Raw genomic sequence first — 12,574 nt, 5'->3', positions numbered from 1 at the left:
GCGTACACACCCGCTGTCGCCATTTTCGCCGGGCACCGGGACGGTGCCCGGCGACATCAACATTGTCAGCATCTATCTTCGCGCGTATTTAATCTATTTTGACGCTTCGTTTTTTTTTTTTCTTTTTTTTTTTTATGTATCGGTAGTAGGGGGTCCAAAAAGCACTGAAAACCGATACAACGGCACGATGCGAATGAGTTTTGACGGGCGGAGGCATGTTGGGCTGCTCTTTATTTGTAGTTCGCAGACAACTCCCCAGACGGCGTTCGTTACTCGAAAAAGGCTCTAAAAAAAAAAAAATTCCAACGCAAAAAAAAAAAAAAAAAGCATTAGGGATTCACACCGACGCCGACAACATCGCATTCCAATTGTTTCTTTTATGGGCGACGGCAAGCATTTTGCCCACAGTCCATTTCGCGCATTCGTGGCGCCGGTGGTGTCCGCTAGAGGCGCTCCGCGGTTTTTCTGTAAACATGAGAGTGCGGCTTTCGCCGCTGAGAGCGCCGCCCAATGGACGAATCGCGAAGACGCGCGTGAACATAATTAGCCGAGCCTCGCGTGTATTCGGCTGCACTTTAAGTTAATGCCCCCCCTGCCCCTCCCCCACGCACACACATACACAAACATGCACTTTTGGTTCGCACCCTCACTGCGGCTGCAAACAATAACAACGATCAGACAATCTGCTTCCTCCATCTGTGTCTCGGTATGCGGAGCGCAAGTTCGTCTGCTCCTTTTGCAGGGGTTGTGGTGACGTCAGAACGACTCCGAGCTTTGATTGGCTTTGATCGAAGGATAGCGTGTAGAACTCAATGCTAGGTGCCCTGTGGTCTACCCACTATCCTTCAGATCAGAGCCAATCAGAGCTCGGCGTTATGACGTCACCACTTAACCCCTGCAAGAGAAACAGACGAACTCGCGAAATTCAGCGTTCTCGGAATTAACGCTGCAATCTCGTTGGTTCCCCGACGCGATATATAAAAACTATCGGGGCTCGCGAAAGCACCGAGCTGTTTAAAGCCTCGCTCGCGCTGCGGACGGACCGCCTGCAGACACTGTCCTTGGCGAGGTTCTTTCTTGTTTGCGATGATCATACAAAGACTGTCTGCAGCACACATGTAAGGAGCGAACATGCTTCGAACGTGGCTCGTTCGCGGATGTCGATCATCCCGTCTGCAGCCAACACCGTGTCTTTCGTATATCTATGAGGAGTGTTAAGTCTGGTTCGCATGGGGGTGCGATTTTGCTCGCAACGTCGGACACCGCAACTTCCCCCGGGCGCTTTTTTTTTTTTTTTTTTTCTGGGCGAGACTTTTTCAGGAATTCAGTCTGGCCACTTTGATCACTATCATCATCATCTGAAAACGGCATATGTGCTATACTAATGGCAGCCTTCTGTTTACTGATGAAGGAAGAAGTTGAAGATGCTCCTAGGCAGACGATTCGAGGCCTATACATTCTAGATGTTAGCGCGGCGTGAAGCAGGAATTGGACGCAAGAGCTGCGTAAGCGTTCATTTCTAACTCGGTCCCAGTCAATCTGTTAGTAGCACTCACTCGGCTTCAAAGCCCCTTGATGTATAGAACTCTATCAAGGCGTCTATGTGGGTTGGCGCTTCGTTGCGACTGGCTGCATTTGTTTTGCCATCGACACTAAAGGAGATTGAAAACTAATTGTTGTTGAAGCGCACATTCTCGTTTACCGTTGACCTTTAAAAGTGACGGTTCCCTATTAAATACTGCAGTCAACAGGTTCATTGCCGCCATTAGTATAGTAAAAGATAAACTGTCATTTGAGTCACCAGATGGCACTGAATTCCGGAAAGGGTCTATTGCAAAATCGCAAGTAAAAATGGCGACGTATGGGTCAGTATCATAAGTTATATGTAAGCTGCCACTGAAGCTCGTCATTGTAAGCGTCACTATGGTGGGACATAAAGCGATTTGTTGGTACCTAGTTCTTGAGTCAGGCGGGTGCTAAGATTATCGATTAGTAAATACTAGAAAATAAATATATATTTTGCAAAGGTTCACGTTATAAGTCTGCGGTAACTTTGTGTAACAACGTATAACATTACCCCATCACATCCCAAAAGTGAAAAAGGTGTTGTGGTGCGATCTTGCAAAACCCCTGCCGTTGTAAGCTCTGAAGGTGGACAATACTAAGAGCCCCTGCACGCGCTAAGGACGCTTCCCGACAGCCTAGAATTCCAGTGGGTCACTACGCTGTAGCCACTTCATAAAGCACAAAGCTGTGCGGCGCTCGCTCGACCCTACAGCGGGGCATTCGACGGTAAAATTAAAAGGGAGCTGAACAGGTGTTACGGGAAAATTAAGCCCTAAGATGGGTTAAAATGAAAAAAAAACAAACTGCATTCAGGTTAGTTTGGGATAATAGATGGTCGTACCTGCACTGCTAATCAACTATTGCTTGCCAAAAAAAAAAAAAAGGGGGGGGGGGAGGTTGTGGGGGCGAGTAGCGAAAGACGCGGGAATTCAAAGATTTATTGAGGTGCGGTCGTAATGGCGGCTAGCACCCAGCGTTAGGACCATTGTCAGTTACACAGTCGGACACGTCCCAACGTGGGTTAATTTTTGTGAAAAATTGTAACGCGCACTTTGTGAAGGAAGTTGTCAACACAATAAGAAATTGAAAATTTAACGCACTTCATTTGCGAGAAAGGATGCCCCAGAGACTTATCCCGAAGCAGCGTACTTGCAACCTTCGTAATTGGGGAAAGGGTAACCAGTGATAGCGATGTCTTTGATCTGTCGAACGTATATAAGCTGCAGGTAGAGCAGTCAAAACAGGGTCGTGATTCCACCTGTGGTGCATATAGCGCCTGCATTTGCCTCGCGCATGCGAGAACCGCACGCGGTGCCGTTGCTTGTAAAGTTATTGCTCGTAAGAAATATCCCCAGCGGGATGTCGCCGTGAACACCCTTGGGCTGCGGCTACACTGCATGTTCATGCATCGTACAAATGACAGTCTGTACACACTACCTTAGCGGGAAATTTCTTCCTCGTACAACCCTCACATTGACCGCACAAAGCACTGTCTGCATACGTGCTAAAGGCATGTGCGAAGCCTTCGAAAATGCTTCAGACGTGTCCGAAGAAAATCCTTCATCGTATCTCTAAAGCAAACACCGTGTTTTTTGTTTTTTTATTGTATGGTGTATGAACCATACAAAGCGGGCTGCAGCTTTAGGGCGTAAGCCCTGGGACATATTGAAAAAAACAAAAATTAGGTTGTGTGTGTGTTTATACAGCCTAGAACTTGGTATGCCTCACAGGGGCGACGAGTCTCCCAGCTGTAGATGAGAAATTTAGCCAGTGCGGTACAGCCGCTAGCCTGGGGTCTTTAACGTGCATCACGCAGTAGTGATACACGACCGCACGCCGGTACGATGCTCATCCAGATCGAAACGGGCAGGGGTGGGGCTCGAACCCAGGATCCCTGGGTTTTGCAGCGCGAGCTTTCGCTCCACGTGCTCCGAGCTGGTGTGCGCTAGACACCAGCAATAGCAAGACAGTGCACGCAAGCCACACGCACTGTCTTGCGTGTGACTTGCAAGTCGCAGCAATGAACACCTTTTTATTTCCATATTGAACAATATTTGACGTTTACACAAGTTTTTAAAAGCTACCCCAAGTTGGCCTCTGCCTCAAATTTACAACTGTAATTTTCTGCACAAAATCGTCTTCGCTCGTAATGTTAATTCGAAGCATTTCCCGAGTTGTGGTCCGCGGAAGACATCTGAAAGCTGTGTTAGCTGTGTTGGAAAGCTAGCACGGCGGGGCTACCGCCGGAGGGTTAGTTGCCATTGTAACTTTCCGTATTTCCTCGACGCGGGTTCCCTCAGCTTGCCATGCTTACTCTGTCTCATTTCAGAACTGGAGTAAAATCTTAGCCCGCTGGTTCTTATCTTTCTATTAATTGTTATATATCTTATCAAGCTCAGCTTTGCATGAATACTCCCACAGTTAAAGACGAGTTTGGCATACCTGTGAGAGTCGATTTGAGGGCAAAGCCAATGTCCAGCTGGCTCTTTGAAGCCGGAGGATGATCAGGAGTGATGGAGAGAGTAGGTGCATCGATAGACTGCGGGTCATGACAGGGCTCTGAGGTCACATGCTTCTTCGTTTTACAAGATGGATTGTCATTATCACTGTCAGCTTTCCGTTTAAAAAAGCTTCTGATGTCCATTTTCACTCCTGACCCATATCAGCCCACGGTTATATAAAAAAAGTGGGATTGGGTGCGGAATGTGGTCCTTTCAAGCAACTGGGCCAAGAAGAGAGAGCCAGCAACAGCAAAGTGGGCCACCCTGTCACAAATATTCAAGTGTCATGCGTGTAAACACGGTGGTGTCAACAAGGACAGTCCGACACTCCTCTCCCGCGTGAGTTATGGCCCGGGGGAGTATCGTTGTTGACATGCTACGAACAGATGGTGAATTCGCGTGGTTCCTTCTGCGCGCTCTCGAGCGCTCTTTCCAGAGCGCGCGAAGTCGGGTGGTTGAAAGAGAGTGCTGTGGCCTGATCGGGTGGTTCATTCCGAGGGCGCCTCTCCCTCTCAGAGCGCTCCCTGGCACTCCGTCTGTAGCCGTCGGAGTGCGGAGCGGCGCAGGCGTCACGTGGTAGCTGGACGGTGATCACGTGGTTTTGTTGACGATGGCCGGCAGTGGTCTGTGATGGTGTGCGGGGTCCGGCATGACGGTGAATGATGTGTGGGTTACGAAATGCTTGTGCATTCGACGGTGCGAGGATTACAACGGACGGGACGACATTCGTTTGCGACCGTAACAGGATAAGCCGACGTGTGAAGTGTTCCCAGTGCTTTCACAAGATCGTTCATATCACGGCGGTGAATCCGCTAAGCCTAACCGACAATGAAACAGCTCTCAGAGCTCGCCGCTGTTTTACCGGATTTTGTAGTCGCTTCAAAAAATTTTTGAGGTTTGGTAAAAGTGCGTTTAAAGGTTTGTGTTGTAAAATAAAGGGAGAGCCGAATACAATGCACTATGATTTGTGTCACATTGCGATGCTTGCACGATATTTCGCCGTGAGAAAAATGCGGTGTATTAACCATTTTATATTCGCCTGCTCAGTCATACGCATGACTGCTATCGCAGCGCGTTCACTGTCGAAAACGCGATGAGTTGACAACTGTTTCCAAGCGTTGGCTTCGTTCCGTTCTGCAAAAATCAATTCACATACTGTTGTTTTCTTTTTTTTTTTTTCATATGCCGATGAGTAAAACAATTTACGTCAAAACCGTTATTTCATCACGTTGCGAGCGTAAATTTTGCTCAATCGTCCAACGTACGCTGTAAGATCGTGTCGTTTTTAATGCATTACCAATGTCAAGAAATTTTACTTCCGTGACTGGTCTAAGAATGTCGGAGCGCTCTGAAGCCAGCAGTTGTGATCGGCTGAAAAGGATCCCGAGTAGCTCTGGCGGCGAGGAGGGGGCGCTCTGCTGAATCGAGATCAGAGGAGAGAGACGACCACCCGAATTCACCAAGAGTTTCGCAGAACTCTATTGTCCAAAAGAGGACGCCTGACCCCGATTTTAACCCCTCTCTTCTCCTTTCCCATGATTGCAACATGCTACGGGCAAAGGAGAAGAAAAACCCAAAGGCACATGTACCAAACAAAGCACTGGCGTGAGCAGTGGCATAGGCAGAAGGTTGGTTTAAGAGGTCAAACCCCCCCCCCCCCCCCCCCCCCCCCCCCAAAATGCCGAAGCTACCCCCCCTCCCTGTTCCCCCCGGGGCCCGCTCGCTCCGTGCACTCCTTACGCAGACGGAGCGAAGGGGGAGCGCGGACTATCTCCAAGACTCCAACTCGTAGCTACCCCGATTTGTTCTGTCGGGCTTTTTGGAAGAATCCGGCTCTGAGTAGAAGTAGGAATATAAAGTGAAAGATAAGTGCCAAAGGAAAAGAGGAGAACGACGTTTCGACCAAACGGTCTTCTTCGGGTAAAAGGGGAGATGACAAAACAGAATAAGAATACCATATACCGACAGCTCTCCGTTTCTGATTTTTACGAACTCCTTTCCTCCGACCCGACCGCCGCTTTTCAAGATAAAATTAAAACTGCCGTAGAGCTCCTAATTGAAACCAACTCCCTTCGCCCCGCTGCAAATCGCCTAATCGTTCGTCATCCCCGCTTCCATTCTACCTCCTTCCCAAAATTCACAAAGCAGGATCTTACTTCATCTCCGCTTTTGTGGATTCGGTCCTGCAGCCTATTGTACAAAACCTGTCCAGGTATACGCTAAAGACACAACAGACATCCTCCAACGCTTGTCTAATCTGGCCCCTACCCCCGACACTATATATCCTCTTAACAATGGACATCACATCTCTTTACACGGTAACCCCTCATGTGGAAGGACTACAGGCTCTCTCACATTTTCTTGATCAGCGTCCTTATCAAAACCCTCCGTCTCACGCCGTAATCCGCCTCGCCCAACTCGTTCTAACACTAAACGTCCTTCTATCGCCAGAAATGTGGTGTAGCGATGGGCACAAAAATGGGTCCCTCGTTCGCCAAGCTTTTTGTCGGCTACGTCGAGCACTCGTTTTTTAATTTCTTTCCACACCCGCCGCCACAATTCTATGGTCGTTATATTGACGATATTTTTGGTTTTGGTCCCCCTCCTGCCGACGCCCATGGCTCTCTTCTAGATGTTCCCCAAAACACACCGGATTCTGTCCGATTGTTGTGAGGTGACTATCGTCGATCGTCAACACTTTATATTGGACATGCTGTGTTATTTGAGACCTTTCTCAATTCCTGTTCGGATAACGCGGCACCGTGGGGTATGTACAATATATGTTGTTCGATTGATGATACTCGTTGAATTTCATGTTGTGATCGGGGAATATCCATGCAGTTCAGATATCCTGTGTGGTCAAATATTTTCGACGGCTAAGACCTTTGTAAATTGACACGACTGAGTGTACGGTGTCGTAGAAAGATCAACATAAAATGAAACAAATTTTACAGTTGCATTTGTTCTGTCACACACGGACTCACCAAAACAGCTTTCATTTCTTCGTTTTTGCTCCCAAAAAATAGTACAATGCATTCCTAAAAAGCCCGAGAAATCATATTCGCCGTAGAACACAAAATAAAAAAATACAACGCGGCCATTTAGCCTCCACCAGCGCCCGGAATTGCGCCTACGCAGGCTGCCACAGCCCACTGACTAGAAAACCCACAGCTCAGCGCAGTCGGGCAACACTGACGTACCCTCTCAAAACCAGGGACGTCCGCTCTAAATCGCTTCGTCCGAGACTGCCGCTGGAAAGGTATATACGCTTCCAGGCCTTAGGCAGAATTACGGGGGAGTCAGAACATTCAGTCTGCAAATACACATGAGATACGTGGTCTTTTATTTTTTTTTCTTTCTTTCTTTAAAGCTATATTGAGACCTTGAACCGATGTGCCAAGTCCTTCAACTTCAAGAAAAGAGTCCTTCGTTATTTCGTTTCTTACCCCCTTCACTCTTACATGCAGAGGAGTTCGTAATACCGCTGCTCTTGGACACAAAGAAACAGCGACAGCCTTATTAACGACGCTTGTACGCGCATATACCTAAACACAGAGCGCATATCTTCACGGCGAATCGGTGAATGAACCAGAGTCGGGCGGCAGCGGCCTACGTGCAATCAACTTAAAGCGAGTGCGTATACACCAAATCCAAAGTTCCCCCCAAAGTCAGGCGAGTACGGATATACGCTAATCTTGACTTTGACGGGATAAAGGAAACGCTCAATCAAAACCCACAAAAACGCAAAAGAAAAAAAAAAAAGAATAAGAAAGAGGGGAGTTTATTTGGCAAGCGAGCTACTTTAGGCAGCTCGAGAGTAAAGTAAAAACACGTACGTCAAAGCAGATGCCACTTGCAAATGAAAATCCGTTGAAAGCTCGAAATGGCGGGTGTTTGCGCGTTTCTGGTAATCCCACGCCCCTGTACCATTCAGTTTGGCATGAATGCAGAGCCGCAGAGATTGAACGCCAATATCTCCGCTTCCTTATCCGAAAAAAAAAAAAAAAAGCACCAGAAAACACTTGCAACATTTATTTTTATTGGCCCTGTTGTTTTGTTTTCCTTTTCTTTCCACCGGAAAGTCTGAAAAGAAAGAGCGGCCTCTTTTGGACCAATCGGAGCAGAGCTTGCGATTCCTCCCGAGACTTGTGGCCAATGGCTGCCCGGCGGTATTGGGTACAGGTAGGCGCGCGCCTGGCAGCCCTATAAAGGCGGTGGCAGTATGGCGGACCATGGTGTGTTGCGGTGAAGCGTGGTGCAGGTGGTCGTGTAGGAGAGCTCTTTTGGGACTGGTGTGACGCATGAGAAGCGGCAAAGCCAAGAGAAGCTGAATACTCAGCCACGGCGCGGTTCCCTATCCGACTCCACTGCCCTCAAAATGTGAGCATATCTTCTAGAGTCACGGACAATTTAAGAAATGCATGGCGTTGCTTAATACATGGCTTGTATCGACGTCCCATCGGCCGCCATTGCTGCCGTACGATGCTGCTGTGCAGCATACATTTGTCACCCATCGTACCTCATCTTCTCGGGAAGGCTTGCCAAGGAGAACAGATTCAGTGGTGCGAAATGTACGCTGCAGAAGGTACTGGCACAGGAGAAGGATGCGGAGTAATGGCGGCTGGTAGGGTTCCATATGACGTCACATGCAAGGCATGTATTATTTATCGTTTTTTGTGTCGTGATTCCTTCTTTTGTTTTCGTATTGAGTGAAAGCCGCATGCTGCATTATGGTTCGGCACACAGCAAGCGCTGACCTTTGCTGTAAATTGTTAAAAAGGGCCTGCAATCATATTTAAGCGTCTACCTTTTTTGCGGTTTCCACATCGCTTAGGGTTCCGGCAAGCCAGCGGGCACCGAGAGAGTAACTAAATATCAGTCCGTCATATTTTAACCGGATGACGCGGAAACCTCCACCACCTACGGGGGCGACCCGCAGTGCCGAAAGCACGCGATATGTGACGTCTTTGGTCCTGGCCTTACTACTGGTCAGAGCCGCTAAAAGCTTCTTTTTAGTTGAAATACAAAATGTAATTGGCGCGAACCGTTTCACTTATTTATGAAAGTACTGTTTGTTCAGTATTTTAGATCAGAAAAGAAACAAATGCAACTTATAAGTACGGAAACAAGAAATGACCCGTCGACATACCCGCCACCAAGCGGTGGAAAAAGCGGAGCGTACTAGAAAGGGGTAGTGGGATCAGGCACCGACGAGCAGCGAGCGTAGAAAGGTCCCGGATGTACGCGGCAGCGCTGCCGTCGTTACGGGCTTGAGGATCCGACAGGTTCCGAGCGTTCCCAAGGCCTCCGGTAGCAGGTTTGGCTTGCGGTTTTGCCTTTTAACGGTATGGCAGCGCGAAGTGGCTCCCGCTCTAAACTGATCTTTACCCCGTGTTTGCTGTCGTTTGTTGCCAATGAAGTGTCATGCCGAATTAGTGTTTAGTCGCGCAGCAAATGCAATGCGAGCCGCCCCGGCTGCCCGCTTCAGACAGCCTATCCAGAACATGCTTTAGTGGCGCCCTCTCGAGCCGTCGACACGGAGTGCGGCAGCCGTGAGCGCTCGCTGAGCTCACTACCCCTCCTCTAGTTCACGACCACTCAAGTGACCAAGGACGTCATGAAAGAGATTATTTTTTGCTTGTTTTTGTAATTTTTATTTGCCTATAACTCTTAAGATACAGCGAAATTCGAGGAAAGAAAAGTTTGATTGAGTTACTACGTTCAGTGGGCTCAGGATCGGTGCAAATTAAAAACCAGTAAAAAATTCCTACAGGCCCTTCAAAAATAACCACTGTCTGTACGCTGCGCACTCAGTTGTAATATTTTATTAATTATCTTATTTCTTTATTTAATACTCCCTCGGGGCCTAAGCCATTAAGAAGGGAGGGGTTACAAACCACAGTGATGAAGTGTCGAAGTGCATTTATTATTAGTGCACTAAAACTGACCCTAGTTATACAATATTACACGGCATTCTTGAAATGCTGGTGACCTTCGATTGTTGCTGTTGGCGCGGGAAGGTGCCCAAGCACGTCAACCGAACCAAGCTCACGCATTGGACACGAGAACTACGTCACTCGGACGTATGCACTCGTCAACGATCAATCCGTGGACGAATATTTAAGATTCGCGTTCGTGGCCAATCAGTATCCTGACGGAACACGAATTCCATAGTGCGCCTAAAAAGCACGATAGAAGCTTGGAGTCATCGCATCCGGGGCCCAAGCACGTCAAGACCCCGTGGTTTCTCATTTCGCTTTTGAGTTGAGGGTGAAAGTTGAGGATGAGGGTGAGTGACGCAGGGCTGTTAGTGGAGGCTAAGGCAGCCTTTGTCTTCACGGAGCTTGTCGAACGCGTTAGGTTAGCTTTGGGTCTGTTTGAACGCAGAGAACGTACGGCAGAGGTAACTCGGTGAAAATACAGAATGAAAAAAAAAGTGACGCGAAAGCGAGAAGCAGAGGCGTTACGACGGAGAGCACAAGGTACAATGTGTTTTTATAAGCCTTACAGTATTGTTTAAACAAAAATAACGTGAAAGCTACATTAATGCTGTCTGCGCAGGTGAGTTATATAGCCAGGGAAACATAATATAGGGAGCTCATCGTCACAAGTCAGATAATTTAAAAAAGTTAATTTACGCTTTTATTAGTCAAAATAAACGTGGCGTCAATTAGAAACTTGCCGAGCGTCATTAAAAGCCCCTGAATCAGTCAATTTGAGGAAAATTTGGAGTGTCTGGGAAGCGTGGTTGTGCGCTAAATTTAGTACTCCTGGACCAGGTGCAAAGCTGGGGGTGCGAAACTGGGGAAACGGAAAAACCAGCGTGTTTTTGCGCCACAAGCCTTGCGCCTGCTGCACGAGTGATATATCTTTAGCGCACCACCCCAATATCTGCGCGCACCAAATGTGTCTAAATTGACTTATTTAATGGTTTTTGACGAGACCCAAGAAGTTTTTTTTTTACGAAACCAGATATCTATTTTGACTGATTGAAGAGTTAATTAACCATGGTTAGTTAATTATTAAACTTATCATGGCGATTTACACACGTGCCACACGGGCAACTCGAATGCCATTTACAACGAATGACATTTGAGCGGACGGCAAATCAGCGCGCGACACTCCGGGCGTTGCGCATTCCACGCGCGACAGATTGCGCGCTGATTCGCCGATCACAAATGTCATTCGATGTAAATGGCATTCGAGTTGCCCGTGGGGCACGGGTACTAGATTCTATAATATGCCCCCCCCCCCCCCCCCCCCCCCCCGGTGGCCGTACAACTGATCTGTGCAAACTGCATTAAAGTAGCTTTCACACGACTTAGAAAAAAAAATATCAAAGGACTTCCGCGGGCGACGTGGCCTTATCCCATTGGCTGGCGTAAGCAGCCGTACCATCACAGTGACAACCAATGGCGTTCTCGTCGGAAGTCCCGGTGCGAAACTCGCTACATAAACTAAGGAACCGCAACGAGATTTGTACCGCACCGAGATTGTATTCTATGCATACGACGATTTTGGGAAGTATGACCAAAACACTACCGCAATTGACCGTTTTCCAAACTGCGCGCCTCTTAGCGGCTGCTACTCCAATTATTCGAGTACGCCATTGTTTGGGCACGTACTGAGCATGTAGTGGGCACGAATATGACGTCAGCGTTCGGTGAGGACTCGGCTCCAATCACAAGCTCTGTGTCCATGAAATAGCGACACACAATGTTGCTGGATGAACCCTCAAAAAGGGACTGTTGCTTTCTACGTCGGACCGCCCAGCAAACCCACAGCAGCGATGTACTTCTTTTTCTCATCAGCAGGTGTTTCAGGAGGAGCTGCGGAATGCTTCGCTGCGCCGCCGTCTGGCTCGTGGTGAGCGCTGTGATGGACCTGGCCTCAGGGACCGCGGACACTCCAAACTGGGAAGAGATCTTCAGGAATCGGTGAGCGGATATCCGGCTTCACTGGTCCTTGGCGTAAACGGCGGATGCAAGCTAAAGGGACACTCATGTGGATTCTGAGATCGTCTATCTATGGAGATAACTGGATCTGGCTCTAAGCATCCTTAGAAAAAAACAGAAGTCATGAGCCATGCTGGATGGCAAATTTCCCTATTAAAAATCTAATCAATGATTTTCACGCGGCCCGCCCTCTGCGCATTGAATCAGACAATAAGGGGCGCCGTCGGACGGCGTTTTCGAACAATAATTGCTGCATTACGTTTCTATACACGCAAAAATTTGACGTTTTTGTTCAAATATAATGCTCAACACGCCTGAAAAAATGAAATAATAGTAACGTTCTCAATCTCCATGCAATTAACTATTTTCATTGGTCAAACTTTACGGAGTAGGAGACCCAAGAGAAAATAGCTAGTGCCTGTGTACTTATATTGCTGTGAGTTTACCAGGACCTATTGCCATCTATAACTTATCAATTTTATTGACTAAAACTCAACAAACGATATTCCATCCAAAACAGACTTCTGCAGAAGGCATTTAAGTGTCCATTTA

The 12,574-nt window shown here is 47.8% G+C and overlaps 1 protein-coding gene across 1 annotated transcript in view; it reads left to right on the top strand.

Moving 5' to 3' along the window:
* Positions 1 to 8,301: 8,301 nt before the first annotated feature.
* LOC8028105 (probable insulin-like peptide 7) overlaps positions 8,302 to 12,574 on the top strand; it is a 21,114-nt gene continuing 16,841 nt past the window's right edge. Inside the window, exons 1-2 of the mRNA XM_042293317.1 lie at positions 8,302 to 8,447; positions 11,879 to 12,004. Of these exons, the coding sequence (XP_042149251.1) occupies positions 11,904 to 12,004 (101 nt within the window). The 5' untranslated portion in view covers positions 8,302 to 8,447; positions 11,879 to 11,903. The remainder of the gene's footprint in view (positions 8,448 to 11,878; positions 12,005 to 12,574) is intronic.

Source organism: Ixodes scapularis, unplaced genomic scaffold (assembly GCF_016920785.2).
Source record: "Ixodes scapularis isolate PalLabHiFi unplaced genomic scaffold, ASM1692078v2 PGA_scaffold4__175_contigs__length_147842914, whole genome shotgun sequence".
Classification (NCBI taxonomy): Eukaryota; Metazoa; Arthropoda; class Arachnida; order Ixodida; family Ixodidae; genus Ixodes; species Ixodes scapularis.
This window is presented reverse-complemented; position numbering and strand designations above follow the sequence as displayed.